The 23112-nt window shown below is 43.0% G+C and overlaps 1 protein-coding gene across 3 annotated transcripts; it reads right to left on the reverse strand.

Moving 5' to 3' along the window:
* Positions 1–247: 247 nt before the first annotated feature.
* si:ch211-236d3.4 (protein FAM107B) lies at positions 248–22522 on the reverse strand. Of its 3 annotated transcripts, none has more exons than XM_049023089.1 (5): positions 22017–22522; positions 12608–12665; positions 6924–7134; positions 2398–2554; positions 248–2234 (listed from the first exon to the last, which is right to left on the reverse strand). In XM_049023089.1, the coding sequence occupies exons 1-5, from the start codon at positions 22038–22040 to the stop codon at positions 2118–2120; spliced, it is 567 nt and encodes a 188-aa protein (XP_048879046.1). In that variant the 5' UTR covers positions 22041–22522; the 3' UTR covers positions 248–2117. The 3 variants fall into 3 exon arrangements, with proteins under 3 accessions (XP_048879046.1, XP_048879044.1, XP_048879047.1); XM_049023087.1 differs by lacking the exon at positions 22017–22522 and adding an exon at positions 18565–18621; XM_049023090.1 differs by lacking the exons at positions 12608–12665; positions 22017–22522 and adding an exon at positions 11346–11548.
* Positions 22523–23112: the final 590 nt, after the last annotated feature.

A 23112-nucleotide genomic window follows, 5' to 3' on the forward strand; every position in this document is an offset into this window, starting at 1 on the left:
ACAGGAAATGGGCCCTGGGCCCTTAGAGTTTTCGGCATTGGGTTCTAGGCCAGAGCAGCTCTGGCACACATTGAATGGTCATGGTAGAAGTTCTTAACTTGATCTCCCGTTGTAACCCCACTGGTGCATGCAGACAGAACGTAATTTTGAGGAGTGAACTGATTTCTGGGAAAGTGACAAGTAATGTTCTAGAATATTCTGAATGTCCTCAGCTCAACTGAAGCACAAAATGGACTCATTCTTTGAATGATATAAGACTTTTCTTTTTAATGTGGCATTAATTCTTTATTTTGAAATACATAGCAACGCATCCTTGTTTTACTTCCATACACCTTCTTTTAAATACTGCTGCTTATAATAATCTATGTTATTCATAACATTTGTTGTGCCGTGTGCAAAAACAGGAAAAAAAATCATTTTATCTGCTCATAAAACTTCAGTGTGTTAATATAAAATAGACACTTAAATCAATAAGTTAACATAAAAGGACATTATAATAATTAAACTATGCCAATCATTCCTACAGTTAAAGATCATTTGCAATTTATTTAAACAAAATTTGAAATTATGAATAATTAAATACTACAGAGAAGTCAACATAAAAGGTAATACAGAATATAAATTAATAGTATTTGCAATAGATTTTTATTTCTAAAAAATGTACACATATGTACTAAAAGATTCATCTTTAAAGAATTTCTAAAGTGCTGTGGTAAATTGGACAAGTAGCTTTAATAAATGTCTTAATTATTTTTGCAGGAAAAGATTACATCGCTATTTCTATATGTGTATATATTTCCAAAATAGCATTTTGAAGAGGAGCAAGTATGTCCTGAAATATATTAGAAAGTTTACAGAATTCCTCTCTCCAAACAGTGTACAAAGTCCCTCTCAAAACTCTGTTTCTTGCTCTCTCTCACACACAAACACAAACATGCTGTACATTGCAATAGATCAATACGGACCATTGGTCATATCTACATCTGACACCAGCAGTGCCCATACGATTACAGGGGAACATTCATTCAGGCTTACATTTCAACAATTCGATTTTTGATGCCCGAACATGTCATCTCAGTGGGAATAATGAATGGGCATTAGATCGCACGCATCCCCGTAGAAGGAACTAGAAAAAGACTGAGCCCATAATCCATGGATTGTTTCCTGAACAAACCCTGCAAATCTCTGATTCCTTCTTGTTGCAGTCTAGAAATCTTTTTTTTGCACATTCTACTTTGTATAAAGATTATCTGCACTTTTTTGTTAAGATATGCATCTTTTTAATGAATTAATGCTATGGGAAGCATGATCCAAGTCATTTTAAAATTTACAAAATATTTATTGACATCCAAAATTGTGCTGTAACGCATGCAAGCTAAAGTGCAAACTGAGCATTGTAGAATTGTTTTCTAAGTATTGTTACTTTCATTAGTTCAGCTTTTGGCATATATGTACATATATATATATGTTCTTTGACGAGAGAAGCGCTTCTTTCTGTTTCATGTAATACTGTCTGTATTGTGTCGCTGTTCACAGCGGCCACTGTGGAGCACATTCAGGGACGGTTTGAAGTCCCTGTGAAATGAAGCTAAGCAGTGTGTATGTCATATGGAGACACTCGTCATGGGTCCGCAGCCGTGTGGTGTGACATCAGTGCGCGTTCAGCCCCGTCTTTCACCATAAAGGCAAGGCCGGTGTTCTGCTTCAAATAGCCTCTTGAAGATTAAAGAGACTTTATGAAACTTGTCTGATCTAAGGTCCGAGATGGACACCAAAAACAGACAGATATCATGGGCTTAAGGCCTACTCACATCCACACACTCCTCTCGGCCTGCTTTTGAGGAGACCCCCCACCCCACAGATATGACGGACTTTAGGCCTACTCACATCCACACACTCCTCTCGGCCTGCTTTTGAGGTCATACAGATCAAACGTGCACATGGCAGATTCACTTGGTCTCATTAGAGATGCTCACTGTCTGACTGGTGTGTCTCCTTTGCGGTCCAATTGCTTCAGAACATCTGCTGCGTGATGAGAAGGGGCTTGTGTCCTGTCAGACAGGCCCATCGGAGAGGCCACCCCACCTCCAGTCCCCGAAGACTCCAAGGGTACCTTCTCACACCTCCTTTTCACCTGTGTTCATTATGCTTGTCCTTCTCAAGTTCTCCTTCACCTTTATGAACTCTGGTGCTTTCTCCGCGCCTTCCTCTTGCTTCTCCTGTTCCCTCTCCAGCTGGAACAAAGGAAGAATCATCATAATGGCTGTTGTTAAACTGACATGGATCCCTCCTTCATTGTTGGCTAAGGCCATCCTGCCTTCTGAGGTATGATCAGCCCGTCTGTGGGCTGCACTCAGCCTGTCCTCAGTTCCATGCTCTCTGTGTACATCTACGTACCTCTTCCAGCTTCTTGTGCCTCTTGAGGAGCTCCTGTTCCAGTGGGGATATCTTCCTCCTGGCCTCCTCTTCTGCCTTCCTCTGCTTGATCAACTGCTCCCTCTTCCTCTGTTCCAACACACGCTGAAGCTCTGGCTTGCTCTCCGCTCCCACGCCCCTGGTGCCATAGAGATATAGGTGGAGGAAGAGGTTCAGCCATGCAGCGCCGATCTCAAAGAAGGAGCCCCCCCCCCCCAGGGGGCCCAAGCTCAGGGAGTTAAACTGAGTACTTAAGTGCTCAGACGGAACAAAGACACCCACAGAATTCAGCCCTCAGGGGCCATGAATGGGGATTTCTGCTACAGCCCTGGAACACAAATGCACTTCGTTGAACACTGAGTGCACGAATAACCATGAATGTTATTTTCATATTAGACATCAGAAAACTGTAGTTTTGAAACATGCAAAACAGGTAAATTCATGTTCCCAGTAGAGGGCACTCTTGCCATGCTTATAACTCAACAGATTTAACCAGCTACAGACAAAAATGTGTTTAAAAACACAACTGTGAATAATCCAATAACTGACAGCCGATAATGTTATGTAAGAAATATACTGGAATATATTAATTATAAGATATAAGTACTAATTATGAGATATAAGTACTGTACTATATTACCAGGAAAAAAAGCATTTTCAATAATAACATTTCAGAACCTGGACCTGCTAAAACTTAGTTTTATCAGCTTGAATCCATTTTGTGTCTTTGTATATGTATTCATGGCATAATTAAAATATGTAATTTAAATGCCATTTTATTTTGAACTACAAGTGCATATAGATGTATGACTATGATAAATCGGTGAATAATTAATTTGTAGTTTGAATGTTATCTGTGGTCATTGTCCTATTTAAGAACTGTCTCAGAATCTCGGATCAAAGTATAATTTTGCAACATTTTACTTCCCGCTGATGTATTAGATAGTGATGGAATTTTCATTAACCTGATTTCGCTAAGACACTGTTTTTTCTCCTCTCACTTGTCCTGTGACAAGTACCGATATCAAGCTGAGGCCAGAGCAGAATGCGCTTCAGAAGTGCAGAGCAGCATTAGCGAGGCGGACGCGATTCCACGGCAGATTATTAAATTAGCATGGTGCCCGTTTCTCCTGGGGCTGCTGAAGTCACAAGTCTGCAAGGTGTGAAACAGACGCAGCGCTCAGGGAAGACTAGCTTGGCAGTGGTGTTTGTATTCATTTTGCCCATGTTGATAAGGAGGAAAACAGAAACACACTGATAATTAAACCGCATAGGCAATCATGAGGGAAACAGACCAACACCCATACAGGTGTCGATGGGGGGGGGGGGGGGGGGGGGGGCACTGGAATCACGTTAATAGAATTAATAAAAACAACTTAGAGATTACCACTGACCGCAGTTTCTCCTGAGAAATCCATAACAGGGCTCAGTTTCCCAAGTATTTAGAGGATGGGAATAGCAGTCAAATGAAGGACATTTGAACCTAGGGTGTGTTTCTCTCTTATTTTCTCCCTGTCTTTAAAAATCCAGTCTTATCCAGAATAGGGCAGCAAATGGAAAGAAACTCTGTCCGTGGCTGTGACCTCTGTTTCCGTGCCGGCGACTCGCTGGTCACTCCCTCTGCGAGCTGCTCCCAAAGCGCCCCCCCCCGCGAAGTTGGCCCTGGGTCGACTCTCACGGCCCCCTGTGCACTGACGCTTTGCCGCCAGCTGCCCGGCTGGATGCCCTCTTAATTGTCAGTGTGGCTCTGTGCCAGCTGACTTCTGCACCTCCACCGGCTCTCCTGCTGCACGAGACACTCAGCATCTCCAGGCTCTAACTTTTCCTAATTATTAGCAGAAAAGGCAGCTGGCCTAGGAGAGTTGCGTTGGCAGAATGAATGATATGACTGATGAACATAAGATAAGGAGTTTTTTTTTCCTCTTTCAAATCAACAGTTGAACGTAAGGGAATTACAAAGGGCATTAGTCAAACGAGGTGAAGAAAGGGGTGTGTTTTCTTTTGAGCTCGGCCTAGAGATCAGTGGAGGAAATCATTTCCAAGAGGTCTGATGAGGTCATTTTTTTCATGTGTATATTCAGGCTCAGGCCAGAAACTGCGCTCAAAGGCACTGCCCATCCTGTAACCCCTGCCCCCCAACCCGAGAAAATCTCCCAGCCAAGAATGACCCAAGGGCTGCTTGATATATATGGAATTATGGCTTAAGACGTGGGAAAGTGACCTATTTCTTTACACATGCTTTATGTGCTGAAGATGTTTTAGACTGATCGCTTCTGGCTGCTGTACCCATGGAAACTGCCTCCTGATATCAATGGTGCATTAGGGATTGTAGGACATCAGTTATTTTGCATTGCTTTGGGCTTTGGGAAGAAGCACATCCTAACTTGCAGGATTAATATGGCAGGAGTCTTTGGCATTACTTCGGCTATGACAGGCCTTCTTGCTCATTTTAAAGAAATCAGGGGGCTGAATATTCAGCATCCATGTTGAGTATATTGATTACTGATGCTTTTTAATTATAAGCGTTGGCTCACTGGCTAGGAGAGCTGCCCCACCCAGCTCTGAGGTTAGGGTTGTGAGTCCTGCCTCATTTTCTCTATATGTGTCAGTCTTTGTAAGCCCCTCTTGCGCAGTTTGGTTTCTCCTGCAATCCAAAGAGATTACGTTGTTGTTGTTACGTTAATTGTTACCTAAATTGCCCAAGGCATGAGTACACTGTAATGTCCCTGCATGCATCACACTCAGGGTCTTCCTAAACTGCCTGGGATAGGATTCAGTCCACGTGTGATTTGTAAATTAATTTATTGGAAGTTTTTTCATGCAGAAGCCATCTGAAATAATTATGCTATGCAGATGTAACGTATACTTAATTTGCTGCACTATAGTGTACTAGGACAGGGATTTTCTACCTTTTTTTTATCATATATACATAAAAATACGGAACAACGAACTTGGAGAGGAGCTGGGCAGCTTTAGTACTCCTCATATTGCAATTACCTTGGTTAGCCACCATTCAGAAATACAGCGGTAATTATAAAGAAATCATTTTCCGACCAATGTGTACATCGGCGATGAAAAGTCATTCACCCTACAGTGATGCACACAGGAGTGAGAGAGATTTCTGCAATAAAAAGTACAAAATGTTACAAATGTCCACTTCATGAATGATAAAATAAATTGTGCATGAAAGACTGAAGTTAAGTACTAAACACAGTTGTGGTTCCGCCTTGTCTGATGTGATTTTCACTTAGTGAACATTTCATTTAATCTGGTTGTTAGAATGGAACTCAGCTGCTGAACAAGGAGTGGGTGTATTTTTATAGCCCCCCACCCCACCCACCTCTAATTTTTCATGTAGTCCTGTGCTCCAAAGAGTTTGTTAGAAGAGCAGGGCTTCTTAAATCTTTAGGGACGTAACAGAGGGCAATGGCACCAATCTCAAAGAAAGGCGCTTTGTGGGTATGCGAGTGTGTATGAGGCACACCCCAACATCCAGCTCCCTCGCTCTAGGGTCCAGCTAATCAGCATCATAATGTCCTCAGCAACTCATTTTGAGTTGACCAACTTGAGGGACCTTTCTTCCTAAACCTTTTACTGACCTTCTGTGTGCCACGATGTGACGTATGGTTGACTCAGCCAATAGGATGCCCATGGAAGAAAATAGAGAAGATTGTCTTGCCGGTTTCAGCTTTTTCTGTAATGTATAATCTATTTTGCCCGGTCCTGCAGGGATATCAACGAAAGCCATGGCACAGAAATGCTGTTTGGAACAAGATGGATTTCGTGCTGTGTTTAGATGTGTAGAAACACCTTAATTAAAGTATGTGTATCATTAGCTCACTACTTTCCTTATCGTTATCATATCATGTATCATTAGTTTTGTGTGCTCGCACTTTTTTTGCTGCTACCCTTAAAAATATGAGAGCTACAGTAGGACTCTCTTTGCGGAAGGGGAGACAATTCACATTGTTTACACCCACCCCGGAATGCCAAATATTTTTCCTTTCGGTGCCTATTTTGTAAGTAACCGTGCAGCATCTGCCTCGCGGATATGTGCTGCACCGCATTATGCGCAGTTATTGCGATTTTTCTTGGTATCTTATCTATATTATTTATATCTTGTATGGAATATTTATGTGTTATACAACCATTTCCAAAATCATCTGTGGCTCACTTGAAAAAGGAGACTATTTTAAAGTTAATCACAGAACATTATCTGGATATTGATATATTTATTGACTATCTGTCATACGAAGGCCCACATCAGCATCATTACAGAAGAGCAAATATCCATTTTATCTTAGGATGGCTTACTTGCATATTACCCTTTCAGGAACTGGCTGTGCTTTACATCAGGTACTGGAGTATCTAACTGTGAGATTAATTCAAACAGAATAAGAATGTCATCTTTCAGTTACAGGATGTTCAGATGTCCCATTTAACCCCTGCCCCCCCAACCATATAAATCTAGGGTCTGTTAGAAGAGCACTTTGGGGTGGGAGCCATACCTTTTGTGATTCATCAGAAGCTCCCTGTGGAGATCCTGGTGGCTTTTAGAGGCTTTCACTGGATTAGGCAGCTTTTTAGGCTTGATCAGATCATTGTCCTCTTCCATGTAATCTGGATGGGGCACGTAGCTGGCAGCTGTGAGCATGTCTCGGTGCTGACATTGTCGTGACTCCTGCTGCTCGTCCCGCTGCAGGTCAGCGTAGGCTGAGGCTGGGGGAGGAGGGGGGAGCACCAGGGGCAGAATGGTGATCCACAGGGTCGGTCAGATCCCACAAAGATGTGCAGAAGGTAGCGGGAGTATTGGTTCTCAGTTGTTATGCTTCTTTTAGCATTAGAATGCTCTAAAGTACATATTGTCTGATTCAGTAGTATGGACACTGTGTCATAGAGATGCACCTTAATGTTGTTTTCAAGGTTTTTCTCAAGGGTGCAGCAGAGAGAGAGAGAGAGAGAGAGAGAGAGAGAGAGAGAGAGAGAGAGAGAGAGAGAGAGAGGGAGAGGGGGGGGGATGGAGTGGCGGTTACAGACTCCTGACACTTAATCCGCAGGAGGGGTAAAATCAATGGACAGTTCACAGAGCTTATAGGAGAATCTCGCTGAGCGCAATACGGGGTACAGTTTTGCTTTAAACTATGAATACATGTTTTAGCTAATATTCAACAGCGTTTCACACTCTTCTTTAAATATCAAATGTAAATACTTAGTTACTCCTAGGGGGGTTATGGTGATGTGCTGGCATGCAGTTGGCCTTTCCATGATTAAGAGATCAAGAGGCCGCCTGAAAGTAGAAACTGTGAGAAAGTGATAAATGCAGAGACTGCATCATTAGCGAGTTGGGTGAGCAGACCATGGGGAAATTTTAGATTCTTTCTGAGCTGAATGTGGGAACCTTGAGACTTATACCATCTGCTTCACTTGAGGCAGCTCTGCCCCTGGTCTCCTGTAGGGAAAAGCACTTTTCATGTCTTAGCAAGCTTATTGCTAACAAGTGATTTGATTTTTTTTATGTCCTTATAAAGGTGATTCCTTGCCCAACTTGCTCAACTTAACTGGTTACTTGACCTTTTTCATGTCACTCTCTTCAACAATTCCCACTGTAGACTCTGGTACACCCCTACCTTGGGCAACAACAGGTGCTATAAAGGTTAGACTGGTGACCCAAAGGTGATGGGTTGTTGAATTTCTGGGCCACAAAATTAACTCTGGTAAATGTCCAGCTGTGTAAACCAATGTAGTGTATAATGTGAAGCAGGTGGACGTCTGTATGACGTGAGCTACATCTGGCAACTCCGGAGCTGCATTTCTCTGAACAGGCCAATCAGACGGGACCTGATGAAACAGCCATTCCGGGGTGGGGGGTGAGGGTCAGGTTTCATACTCGGCAAGGCGAGGCATCATTTCTCAAGTGGAACCGGACCCACCTATGCTATTTAATATTTCAGAATTGTCCTTCTTGGCCTCAGCTCTTCCTGAAATCGGGCTGGGTTAGAAGACTCGTATGGATCAGAGCTGGGATGGAAGAGATGGCTATCGATCATAAAATGACTGCCAAGGGTTTAAGGACTCCAACTCAATCCTCTGTTCACTGCTGCAATCAAGTTGGATGCCATTTTTGATCATCCGCAGATTGTCAGGAGCCCAGTGCAAGCTATGCTTCCTTGTTTTCTTTATTTGTGTATAGATTTCAGACCCCCAGTCTCCTCCACTCGCTTCTCCTGCCACACAGATGCTATTTCTGTTATGGCCTAGAATTGCTTGCTTCTTTTCCTGGGCCGTGAAGGATCCACCCAGTGGATTGCAACAGTGTTGATTCTGTGACAAAAATATGGCCTGATGAGGTGGGTATTGCCTGACATAAGTAAAACAGAAATGTGAATGAAATATGTATCAATGGTGATAATGAAATCAAATGCATTATTCGCCTGACAAATAAAACTAAAACCCAGATTTCATAACAACTGCGTCATTCACTGATACAAATGTATTATTATTAAGTATCATTATCATTATTATTATTATTGTAAATAATAATGATATTTACAGTTTTGACAGAATGATCACAATGATCACAAGATGATACTGATTTTTCTTTCCGCTAAAATAATGACTAAAATATGACTAAAATGTGCTTTAGTCATTTGACTAAGTCTAACACTAAATAAAACATGGATGTCAAAATGAACACTGCTTTGCAGCCCAACGTGTTCCACGATTCATTGCGTGGGTTTTTAGAAAAATGCGATCTACAAAAGATCAGCCCCTGAACTGGGATAGAGATTTCTCATGGTGGTCCTGATAGAAGAGCCAAAGCTTATTGCATTTAATTCATAATTCTGGAAAATGTAATTATGGTGTTCAGTTCAATTGGACACATGGGGTGATGTTCTCAAGTAGCTTCTAGCTCTCTTGAAGCTGAAATATGTTCTTGCGCCCCCCCTTCACACTATTACACAAATGCATATGTATGCAAATTGTATTCATGTGAGTGTGTGTGTAAAGTGCATTATTAGTTTTACATATGCTTGTGTTATGCATATTTCTATGTTTTTCATATGTACGTTTGTTTGTGTGCAGTGGCACCTAAGGCTCCCGAAACACATGCATTTCAGTCTCAGTTCAGAGCAGCTATGAGCCAATGTCCTGCTTTTCAGATGCCATATATCCTCAGATGAATATCGCCACATCTCACATTCAGCTGAAAATAATAATAAAAAAATAACAACGCAAATAAGAAAGTACAGAAAACGTAATATTACAATTATAGCCTTATGTAAGGATGCCCTGGCTCCACTAGTTTAGTTCAGCCCACATGATTAGCAAGCATAAGACCCGCCCAGGCTGTGCTCTTCACTGTCCGCGGTGCCCTTTCAGTCCTGAATGACATTAGCTAGGAAAGCTGCCCACTTCCATGCTGTCCTGTGGGTCTGCATTTCTCAGGTCTTCGGAGGGTGACAGAATCTGTTCTCAGCCCAGATTGTATACAAACAGAACAGTGCCGGTCTCCATGGAAACACCGGCTTAAGCGGAGGATGCCCAGATATGCCAGTTACCCATGGAGCAGAGGGGGACGGGGGGATGGCGGGGTGGTCCGCTCTCACAGCCAGAACATCAATGTCTCCACTCCTACTCACCATGAAACTCGTGGTGAAACTTCAGCGAACAATCATCATACAAAAAAAGCAGCCAGCTAACCTCAGAAGGAACGACATGCAAATATGGGAATGAGTAATGAGTCAAGCCAAATGAAGCCATTTAAAGTCGGATGTTTAATCTGTGCAAAGGACACACTACTGCTTCAAAAACAACGTATGGTTATTAAAATACCATTCAAGAGCTTCTGCGTATTTCTGAAAGTTTATGAGGATTCTTTGAGTGTTAGAAAACATTGTACTTTTTTTCTGGACACATATCAAAAAGAAGAGCAGTTTGGTTAAAAAATTAACTGATGAAGTAAACTCAAGTGCCCCAGTAGTTAAACATTCAGGTAATACTGTGATGAAAGGACATTAAGAGGCTTGAGGAATCGATTCCAAAGGGTGGCAAAGTACAAGGACGTATATAAACCAGCTTAAGTAGGAAACACTCCTGAAGAGCTTTTCTATTGCATTATAAAAGCCTGAAATTTCCTCTTCTTTAAAATAGTATTTACAGGTGCTGCATGAGAGACTACTAACTTTGTGTCTGCATGCCTTCAGATGTGATTTACACCCTCTTTTGTAGGTAAACAGATGTGCTAACATTTCCGTGGGGGTGGCAGGAGTAAATCTGGAGAAAAGGAACAAGGGGGCTTCAGAAATTGGTACCTCCTGAGATGTCTGACAACATGCCAGGAGATAATTCTCCGGGCTGTGTGACACCAGGCTTGGTATTCCAGATACAGCCTGCCGGCCACATCCTGTGGGGGTGTGCGGCTTGGCGGCGGGAGCACAGCGGCCAGGATGTTCCCACATGCGCCACACTTGATACAGCCATGCACCCCCCCCAAAGCTCCTGTTTGCACACTGTACAGCACCTTATCCCCACCTCAGCGGCCCGCCCCAGTCCCAAAAACAGGAACCGGATTTACTCTTGAAAAATTGCTGCCAGGCTTTGACACTGTATCAGTTTGCAGGTGTTCTGCCTCTATTAGCATGCTCTAAAATGCGACCGCAATATGACCACGCAACATGGGCACCAACAACTGTCACAGAAAGGCATCTCAATGTTCATGTCATGCTTTTTTTTTTCTCAAACTGCAGGAAAACGTACAGCTTGACAATAATTGGCAACAGATTCTTGTAAAATTTTTGACAACATTACATTCTGTTGCAGTGCAAGAATATAGCATGAAGATAAACAAGGCTACAAGAATGTGTCTGTCAGTGTCTGGAGGGCACTGGGGAGCATGCCCCATGCCGCCGACGAGGAAGCCTGCCTCCTACCTGACTTGACCATGCCGTCCCTGCGCCTCTCTGACTCCCTGGCCAGGAAGACACCGTGTGTGACTCTCTGAGTCATAGTGAGCCTGCCCAGTCCGTTGTGTCCCCAGGCTGCAAGGGGGGACCATTGGCCACTGAGCCGCCGGGCTGCACTGAGCCGCCGAACTCCTTTAAAGCATGCTCGTCTGGCTGAGCTTGAGTAAACAGTCACATGACCTGGACTTTCCACAGCCCCGCCCCCTCCTGCTTCGGGCTGGCTTGATGTTCCGCAGGAGACCTGCCTCTCTCTGCATTAGTGGCGTTTTTAAGCTCCCTGGCTCATTTTAACTGTTAGTCTCCCAAACAATTTCACAGTCAGCTGTGTGAACCTGATGGCCTTTAAGACCTTTCTGAAACAAGGGACAATCGTGTTTGTATCCTAGTCACCATATTTGGGTGGTTGCCGATTGTCTACTTTATATTCCTGGTTGAAACATTGCTGTTGAATATTAACGGTAGCATAAATACAAAATATTATTTATTCTTACCAGACTAATGCCACCTTTTATTACTCTAAGCATTTCTGACTTCATTCAGGTCAGAGCTTTTAAGTTTCTGTAAAATGAGATGCATGGTTTGCATTTACTGAGCTGCAGTCGGGGGTCACTAAAACTGAGAGTTTTGTTCAGTAACTGTTCTCTCATATCTCTGGGCCTGGATTAGGAAGTTGCTGCTTGGAAACATGCTTCTAACAATAGCTTTTTTTTAGTTCTGTTGTTCTGCGACTTACGAATGACAGTATGGTTGGTTTTAGAAAGCAAATGGTTGCTGATTCTGGAAAAAAACAATCAATCAATTAATTAATGCTAACACCTAATTTAATTTTGAAAATGTACAATCTGAAGACAGATAGCCCAGCTATAACCCCGTTCTAAAAGCTGTCCCGTTCTTGAAAACATTTATTAAGCCTGCGTTAACAAGACATTCCCAGACGCTGGTCAATCAGGACTTAAATTACAGCTTTCATCTGAATTTTTGTCTTGTCTCATGCCATGGGTTCATGTTTGCGCCTATATTTACTTCCTGTGTCAATTACGCAAGTCACAAGTGTGAACATTATATAATTGTACTCAGATGCGTGATGCACTTAAAGTAGTGCATTTAGAGCAGAGCCACCCTGTGTATGTTGAAAGGAGTGGCAGGTTTGTAGGGTGATACTGCAATCTGGGATAATGCAGTACATACACAGTCCCTCAGCACAGGTGTGTCTGGCGGGGGGGGCTCACCTCTGCCATTGAGCTGTTTCCCGTTTCTTCTGCATGGTTGTTTAAAGTCACACGCCTTCTGTGGAGACAGAAAAGAAGAGCATCAACACCTGAACCAACAGCAAAGAAAACACTGCCACCCCCCAGCCATTGGGTCCAGCCCCCACCCCCACCGAGGGGATCCCAATGTCGGCCACAGTCAGGTTAGACTGCGGGGGTTCCTCTGGAGCAACTTGTTCTGCATTCTGAGTCTTTCTGTTCCAACTTCCCATTGCAGTACAGTAGCCCCTCACAAGACGTTCTCCAAGAAAGCACTGGGCTTGTTTGGGAATCTTCAAGGGACTGTGAAAGAATATTGTGTTACCGTGAGCCGTTGCTAGGAGAAGCCCAGTCAGCCTCTGAATCTTTACTGCCCACAGGGCCTTCAGGAGATCACTGAACCACTGAATGGGGGAGGGCTAGTGGCAGTGGGGGCTAGTGTGGGTGGGGAAGCCCCTTTGTACACTGAGGATTCGTGAGAGGAATGTGGCACAGGTTTGCTGTGGAGTTGGAGGCTGATAAGCACAATGAAGTTTCCTGATTCATGCGTTTGCTTGCATTGCATACATATTCATTTTACGTCATGAATATTCACAGGTGTTACAGCTGGATTACAGTGACATCTAAGACTAAATGTTCTAGATATTCCTAACTATGATTCATAATTAATAAAAAAAAAGTTTATTTTCTTCAGCAGAAAGCTGAAATATTTCCAATTCTCATTCATCATCTTGGAATACATAAAATACATATATAAAATATGTAAAAATGTTTTTTTTTCTGGAATGTAACCTATATAGACAAGCCTCTGTCTGTTGTAATTGAATATTTTAAGCTTCTGGGATTTGTTTGCTTGGTGAGTGTGTGAAACGCTGCCCAGATCAGAGGTAAAATCAGTCCGAGCAGCGTTACAATCAACAAAGGCTTTACAAAGAGGGCAGAGAAGGGAAGCCTGCTGTAACAATGAAGGAACGAGCTTCTAAACAGGCTTCCGTGCAATAAGAGTCCATCTGCTTTTATATACACACAGAACACGAGGGCTATCATTCACTAATCCCTTCACAGGCCACCATACCAGCTATAACCTGAGATTTACATAGATTTTTTAAATATTCAATATGATTGAAAATAGGACACCAGTACAGAACGTGCTTATTGATCGTACTCCAAGCTTACTATTGTTTCGAGGTGGTGAAGCCTAATTTTAAGTAACTTTGGACTCCGCTGTAATTTTACACATGTAATCATTTGGGTCAATTCAGATTGGATTTCTGGGTTACTTTTAGAAATGGAGCCACATATTTGATGACTGTTTAAGCAACAGTTCCAGAAAGTACTGGAAACATCAATCTGCTGGCATGGATGGGGGGGGGGTAAGGGTGATTTTATGACCTGGTGCCAATGGGGGGTGGGTTAGGGTGACCATGACCTGGTGCCAAATGGTGGTGGTGGGGGGGGGTGGGTTAGGGGGTGAACTTATGACCTGGTGCCAATGGGGGGGTGGGTTAGGGGTGAACTTATGACCTGGTGCCAATGGGGAGTGGGTTAGGGGTGACTTTATGACCTGGTACCAATTGGGGGGGGTGGTTAGGGGTGACTTATGACCGGCCACCACATACCATATTCTTTGTCAAGGTGAACCAGAAGCCTCGGCTCCCCTTGGCTCCAGTTACTGCTGGTGGTCATCTGACCTTTCCAGGCTGAACCCAGACGATTTCCCTCATATTTTATTAACCCCACTGCAGCAGTTATTTCTGCGTGTCCAGTGCAGCGACGATGATGTTACACCCCTCATATGTTGTGAACACAAAGGTTTTTTTATAGATTTCAGCTGTGGTCCTGCGCTCTCGTTACATGCAGGGGTTTCGGGTTTCTCAGATGACACACACGATTAGCAAAGGCCACGGAGGAGTGCCGAGTTCTGCTAATTACCCACCCACACACCTTGCGCACAGATATTTTGTCCTTCCTTTGTGTTTCATCATAAACAGGAAAAAATGGAGAAAGGCACGTTCCCAGTCAGTGTGCATGCAGTACTGTCTGCCGTGCTGGGGGCAGTACGCTTACATTTCCTTTTTACGGGGTGCTTCTCACTGCCTTTTACGTTTTATAACCTCTTTTATAACATTTTCTAAGTCGCATTCTGCTTCTCATACTGGTTGTCGTTAAGGATCTTTTCTTTTTTTGATTTTTTTTCCTTGTGTCTTGTGCCCCCCCCCCCCCCGCAGAGTATGGTGTTCTTTCTTGCGTTGCTTGCTCGTTGTCGTTCTGGGAATGAAGGGGACGGATTCTCCTGCTGGAGTAAAAAGGGTGGGAGGTCCAGGGGAGATTGCAGGGACCCTGTGCCCAGGCAGCAGGGTGGAGCCCAAAGCCCAGGTCGCCGTGCTTCTTTGGGGATATAGTGCACAAGGGGCTTTTCCACCCTCACCGTCTGGAAAGGCAGCTATAACTGCTGCATGTCATATTTTACAAATACATGTGAATGCAGCTGTTACACACGCCTCTCTCATAAACTGCAGAGGGCGCTCGTTCCGGAAACGTCGCTAGGACAAAGCAGTATGGCAGCCTGGGTGACGAGTCCGGCTCTATCCCGCAGTAAGTCCCCAAACTGCCATCATTTCTGCTCAAACAGCCGAGAAAGTCAGCTTTCTGTGTCTGGCAGCTTGTTACCGACTCTCTGCCATGATGCCTGGTATTAGTACATTACAAGTATATACTTTTAATGTAGCACATCAGTGATTTATGACTGACAGTATGGATTGTTTTAGAAAGAAAATGGCTTTCGACAAACAGTCAATTTTAAGTATTGCTAAGATCTAAGGATGGTTAGCTTTTGAAAATGTACAATGTCTGTTGAGTGATACAGTTACGACTATGATAATATATTTAGTTTGATTAAATTTAGTGAACAAATGACTGTAAATAGTGAAGCGATATCTACATACATGTAAGAAGACTTTGAACTTCCCACAGAAGGCATTTGGGTTTGAAATAGCTTAGTTACTAGAATAACAACGCCACCCAGTGGAGCATTAGTGGTATCACAGTACACAAGGCAGTGTACACTCTAAGTACATTTTGAAAATGTTTGCTTCCTTGATTAACTGGTTTCTGTATGCAGAGAACAAAAAAAAATACCCCAAATAATATTTCTCTTTGAAGAGCTTGTGTACAGGCGTGCTCAATCCTTTGTTTACAGACCATTTTAAATGGAAAATCACTTATAATATCATTTACCATAATGTTTATATATCCCAGAGTAACCCAAGAGTTGAATTACTTGAATTACTTGAATTAACAGATGGCATTCCAAACATCATTTAGCATATTAAATTTACTAAAGAAACTCAGTTATTGCTCAATGAGGTAAAACGATGATCGCTGATCGACGGAGGTAGGAGGGGAGGTGTGTAGAAGTTACATCCATCTTTTGAAGACATTATGGACATTATGGATTACACTTAATTACTCTGTAATCGCACTAAATATCCGCGTTATCTATGGTCAACTCATCGAAACTTGATGTGCATTACACCTTTATTTCATCTTAGTTATCTATTTCACAGCTGTTGCTTAATGGCACCATATGGAACAGTCTGTGTGTTCACTAAATGACGCTGAAATGATGGGCATCTTTGTCACGTGGCAACATCCGTCATCATGCCTGGAAGATGAAGGGACAGAGATATGTGTCTCGCGTGACAGTCCTCGCTAACTCCACTTCCTGGAGCCGACGTGACGGACTTTCAGGAATTTAAACAAGGATATCTCCGTGAATGTAAAGTAAACAGCATCTGCCTGCATGCGCCACACACCATGTGCGGCAGGGCGTGCTCCTCCGATGTCAGGTGTCCTCGGTACCCCCCACACTGCTCTCACAAGCAGGGACGCATCAGGGCACATCAGCTGAACTCACGGCTGTCTCATCTTGTTACCTTCGCGGAGTGGAATACGCTGGCTATCTGGGAAATATGCCAGTCCCTCCTCAATGCCTTCTCGAAAATCCCCCGTAAATAAATTAATGGGAAAGGCTAAAGGAGTCCATTTAAAGCACGTCAATGTGCCGGTTCCCAGTGATTTAGAAAAAATGTCGCTCTGCCTTTTTTTTTGGAAAGGGGAATAATGATTATTTTGGCAAATCCTTTCAAAGCAGCTTAGGGTTGTGGGTTTGACTCCTGTTTGTCTGCATTTGCAGAGTATGCATGTCCACCTGGTACTTCTGGTACCCTTGGTCTCCTCTGGGTTCTTCTGTTACATCCTGCTGACCCAGAGCATGCAGCTGGGCAAATGGAGGTCTCCAAATTATGTGTGCGTCCGTCGGCCTTGGATCCTGTCACCCAAGAAGGTGCCATGTGCTTGTGCGCCCAGTAATAAGCGCCAAGGTGCTTTAAATAAGCAGCTGTGGAAAATAGGTAGGATCTCAGCTGAAAGGCTTTAGTGGCACTGCCTCCCCTGCAATTTGATCTAGCAATTGTCATGTTCATTTCACTAGCACACTGCCTGCTAACCAGGAAAAAAGACACTAAGTACTTTAACTGAAACTCAGCTTTTGTGACTTTTAATGCATTTATTGTGGGTCTTTGAGGTAGAACATTTCATAAGAAGCTCACCAGCCACGACTTTTGCACACCTAACCCTCCATACAAAAGAGTATTGTGTGTTCAGCAGACACAGAATTCCTATTACGGTGCTGTGCTTCCCATGAACACAGAGGCCTCAGTGTTCAAAACTGCTGAGTTAATGCTGACTTGATAAATAAAACTAAACTAAACTAATTTAGTTTTGGTTTTGTAATCTTCAGAGTACAGACAAATTCATATTAATGATTATTAAGCCACTATGTAACATTACTACACAACATCTGCCTGAATAATATAGTAATTATTATCATATAGTCCTCATAATTTATTATTATTATTATTATTATTATTATTATTATTACTAGTAGTAGTAGTAGTAGTATTAGTATTAGTATATCCTCAGCCAAACCCTAACCCAAACCTATTTACCATATGCCACGGAGTATCCAGCTACAATTGACTAGAACACAGGTCCTTGTTGGATTTAAATTGGTGACCTTTTGTATGACAGTGTTTGTCAATAATCTTGGTGCTGCCCGGTGCTGTTTGAGGCCACATTAGGAGAATTTTGTGGTTATTGAACATTTTTGCATTGATGGAGTCTTTGTAATCCCTCTAAAAAGCAATTCTGAATATTTGACTGTGTCAGGGAACAAAATTACACAAGGCCATTACTTCAGGGAAAGGTCTGTGTTAGGGTTAAAAGGCCTTTTGCTTTCAAACAACATCTTAATGCCATCGTGTCTGTAAAGACTTAGAGCTGGTATTCCTGCTGTTCTTACGTCTCTGCATCTCCTGGCGAGAAACACAGCTCATTGCTTTGCTTGTTTGACAGTGTATGCATTACCCAAGTGCTCTTCCCCATGTCCTAACAGCAGAAAGATCTCACTCCTGCCCCCTGGGGATCTCCACAGGAAATGCAGTCAATGGTCAAATAAACAGCTGCTTTGCATTCTAGGTCAAGGCTGGACAGGTTTTTGACAGTTTGCTGTGGACTCACCTGTTCCTTATTCCCAGACATTACACAAGACTGGGTTTCCTTCTCTGCAACCCCTGTAAATACCCTATAAACCCTATGTAGGATCCTGTCTTTGCGCTCATTCCAGTATGCTTCCTGTGTTCTCACCAAGCTACCCTAATTTGCTTAGATCCATCTTCACTCTCGCCCCTAAACAAAGACCGCATTCTTTTTTCTCCACCTCCACCTCATCTGCTTCTGTTTCCTGTCCTTCCTGGTGCGTTTCCTGTAATGCTTGGCACTTTGCTAATGACTGTTTACTTCTGCATGAATGCATTGTCTTATCTCCTTTTGTTTTGTACGAAGGAAAGTGCCCACCGGCATATTATTTTCACACTTACCCTAGCAATGTGCTGCTTACCGGAGAGGAAGTGAGCTCCCATGCTGCGACGCTGTATCGGAGCACGTGGACGTCGCATTTCCCATAATGCTGCATGCACCATTAGAGACTCAAGGCCATGGGCTGCATTGACATTGGAGAAGTGAGACTTTGTGACGTCTCATAAAAAATACGTAGCAAAGACGAGGTTTGTTTTTCAGTCGACCAGGAAGGGACAGACCTGCTTGTTTGGTCCTGGCTGTAATTTAACGTAGAGGACCCCCCCCCCCCAAAAGTAGCCATGAAAAGAAGCACTGTGCTGTGGCTTTAATTTGCTTGTTATGTAACACCCACCCCCTCACCCACCCTTTGCTTGTCTGTTCGCCGCACACGGTCTGTTGAGAATGATGGCAATAATGTGTTTTATTGCTCAATCAACTGGGAAGAAGGCTAAGGGTAAGACAGGGGTTGGGTCAAAATTTTGCCCCTCCATTTATGATTGAAACAGTCCCCCCCCCCCCACCCACCTACTGAGAATTAAATAAGATAGAGTGAACCAGTAAGTGGGAGCGTCCTAATGACCGACACCTGTCATCTTGGTTTCGCAGACACTAACCCAGTGGGCGAGGCGTCTTTTGGCATTTTTAGTTTTTTTAATTGCTTTCACAAATCTTTGTGGGGACCTGAAACACGGTCCCCACAAGGTCAATATAACAGGTTTTTATTACATTGTGGGGAATTTTTGATCCCCACAATGAAATATAAAGATAATCCACACACACATACACACACACATCTGTTCAGGTATTCAGGCAGAACATTTCCCCAAGTGGATGTCCCTGTTCGCCCTTTTTTAAACATGCATTTCACAAATATACTCAGGGTACGTTTAATGTGTGAATTTCTACGACTGATAGATGAAAAGTCAACCACAATTCCTTTTGTGACTATCTTCTCTTTTGTATTTCTTGGGAAAGCTAAACATTTTCCTCTTATAGTAGAAGAACTAAAAGTCATGGCATAGAAAAATTATAATAAAAGCAGTGACTGCTTACATCCTCCTAAACAAGCCTTTCTCACTACAGGCCATTAGCTATACACTAGGGGTATCTTCACTGCTGAGACGCTCTACAAAAGTTGCTTATGAACCTATTTTACTTCTTTCTTGGGCAGTCTTGCTTTTTTGGTGGTGGTGGTTAGCATTTAAGGAAAACTACCAAGAAAAAATATTGTGTAATTGTTAAAAATGCTGTATTTTGTTTTATTTTGTGAAACAGCCATCCTTATGTACGCCACCATGCAATACACTGTCAGAACTCTTAGACCTGGGAATCATTTCCTTTATATATTTTATATGTTTATATATTTACTGGTCACTTTCCTCCAAAGTTACCTGCAACTGAGAAAACGGGGTTAGCTTGCAAATGGGCATTAAGTGCCTCGCTCAGCGTCAGGGGCCCAACCATGAAATCACTGTAATGGTCACAGGATTGGACCTTTGGATCAGGGGGAGAGTCCTATGTTGGAGAGCCACATGGTGTTCGAACCAGAGGCAGGTCTATAGCAGTTTGCTTCCCTGGGGAGTTTGAGTCACCTTTGTGAAAAGACAGCTGTGCTGTTGCAGCTCCAAATGGCCGCTAGCACCAAGGATCACTCTGTCACTCCTCACTCTCAGATCACTCTGTCACTCCTCACTCTCAGATCACTCTGTCACTCCTCACTCTCAGATCACTCTGTGGCTCCTCACTCTCAGATCACTCTGTGGCTCCTCACTCCCACGTTCCACCACTTTCACACCAAGGACCCTGTCACTCCTCACTCCCACGTTCTACCACTTTCACACCAAGGATCACTCTGTGGATCCTCACTCCCACTCTCCACCACTTTCACACCAAGGATCACTCTGTCATGCTCCACCACCTTCATATGCCAGCATCATCACTCACAAGCAAATGATTTGTTTATTTAGCTGAGTTATTTTTTTATCTCTAAAGATAGTTGATTGTAAATGTGAAAATTATTTTATCTGGAATCATAGTAAACATGTAACAAAACATTATTTAAATACATTAGATTACTTATTGTTAACACTGTCGCCAGTAATAACTATTTAGCTTTGTAGCCCTAACGCTAACCCTAACCCTTCTTTTAACAAGTATTTGCAGTATATTTATTATTTCAAGAGCGTAAGCATACTAGTGCACCAGGAATTTACAGTAACTAAATGACTTTCATTGAACTCTCCTGATATGCGTGACATTTTATCAGAACACAAACTTATTATAAAAAAGCATATGAAAGTTAAAGCCCTTTCTAGATGGTTCCCTAGCAGCTTGCCTGGGAATGAAAGGCAACGCTGGGCTTTGAGGCCTGCTGCCAGCACGGTCAGGCTCAGGTTGGCCATTCACCTGCTGCCAAATGGGCCCGCAAGCTGGCAAGAGGAAGTCAAAGAACTGGGATCCTCCTGTCCAGCTGTGTGGGTTATGTTGAAGGAGGGCCTTTCCCACCTTTATTTACTTTTGTTTTCTAAACCCACAGATATTAATGTGCAAGGTGTGAAGTTGCTCGGAAGCAAGACAAGGCAGAGGAGCATCAAATGAGCGCATCTACCACATACTGTCCTACTGGAAACTCTGGATAGTGAATCTGCTCACAGTGACCTGTGGTCTTGACTATACGTTTCCTGGTACTGGTGTCCCTGTACTGTTACTGTCCTTGGAACTGCCCTCCTGTCAGCCTACATATTCTAGCATCTGTAGCTCTCCGGAACTCTGAACCCTGTGGACGACGCCCTTACCCCCACCCACCCAACAGTAAGTCCGCTCCTGCTCCTCAAATATTTGCAAGTTCAGCCACCTCATATATTTGATTAACATGGCCTGAATGCTTCATTTGATATCAGCCTTCATACGTTTGACCTAACAGCAGATTTTCTGGCTAATAGGGATCTCTCTCTCTCTCTCTCTCTCTCTCTCTCTCTCTCTCTCTCTCCCTGATATTTACAAGGAAGCTTTCTTAGAATGTTTTAACCAAGACAGAAATATAAATCGTTATTAAATTGCAGTGCGGTGAAACAATGTACAGTCTGGGTTTCTTTATCTTTTATAATACAAAGATACAAATGAAAGAATATAATCTTTCATTTCAGAATGCATTCATTACAGATATAGTCAGAATATATTTTAACACATATTATAGTGAAGGTATAATGTTTACTGTTAAAATTTATGACACATATTTGCCACAATATTCACACTGGAATCTTTACTTTCTTCAAACAAAATTTTTCATAATTAAAATAGTGAATCTTAGTAACAGTGTACATATTTCTGAGTTGTTTTCTGTTTCTTTAATAATCACAGTAAGTTTCTTGAAAGTTAATTCAATCATAGCCACCATTCATATATGATAAATAGTTCACGTCAACACACAACATCCAGTCAATAATACCAAGATCAAAAGGACAATGCTGACCTTTTTTGCATATGCTGCTCCCATGGCTTCCAGTGATCAGCCTCTATGTGGGCCGTTCTGCAGGACCACAGGTTTCCTTCCTGCTCCAGTGGTTTTCAGGCAGGGGCTTTGCCATCCACCCTGCGGCACCAGAACCACAGGATTTTGCTCCACCGACACTAGACTGATGAGGAGACTGAGGAAATGTTTTGTAAAGCAGCAAAAGTGCAAATTTGCTGGTAGGAGTAGAGGAGATCCATGTTGATGTGATGGACTCTGCAGCAAGTCAGGGCATCCTACTTCCAGTGCAGTCAGAGTGGCAGAGGGAGAGATTACCTATCCAAATAGTCCTGCAGGACAGAAACTTCGGAGCCACCTGTTCATAGCCGACTGCCCACTCTTAAAGGATTAAAAACTCCAGGGAAGATTAGAGTAATTGCGTCTGACAGATGAGGAATCTCGAGAGAGCGCATGGCCTGGGAGCAGGAGCTGCCTCTGGCTACCCTCAGAAATGGACATTTTTTGAGCAGCGTGCAGGGTGTGTTGTTGCCCTGTAACCTCCCCCAAATGTCCCTGTCCTTGTCTGGGAGTTTGGCAGTGAGAAACTGGGCAGGAGGCCCGAGGCTGTGACTCAGGAATGCCAGAGGTCCATCGACAGTGGGCAGCGCACAGAGTCACTGCATGCAGTGCCATTGTTCCCTTTACTCATTATGCTGTTACTGTTAGTGCAAGAATGCTATCAAAAGTAAATGGTTTGAATTAATATGTATGTTTAATAAACTTTTGGGAAGGTACTGGTCTCAAAACAAGGACAGTGAGGCTGAAAGAGAACTGATTTTCCTGGCAGAGTGACTGATAAACAGTCTGGCCCCTCCCAGCAAGACTGGATCTCCCACAGGGACTGGCTTTCCTTCTCAGTGCACTGGAATCATAGCACTGAAACCATGAACTATTCATTACGCACGCAGTGCCCATTGCCCACTTAATACTCTGCTTTTCTGTCCTATGTCCTATGTTTCAATGTGTCATGTTTCAATGTAATGCATATTTATATTCCATTTATTACTGGTTTTTAACACCATGACTAACAAGACAAAAATTTCATGTAGTGTATGAC

This window comes from Brienomyrus brachyistius, chromosome 8 (assembly GCF_023856365.1).
Source record: "Brienomyrus brachyistius isolate T26 chromosome 8, BBRACH_0.4, whole genome shotgun sequence".
Lineage (NCBI taxonomy): Eukaryota > Metazoa > Chordata > Actinopteri > Osteoglossiformes > Mormyridae > Brienomyrus > Brienomyrus brachyistius.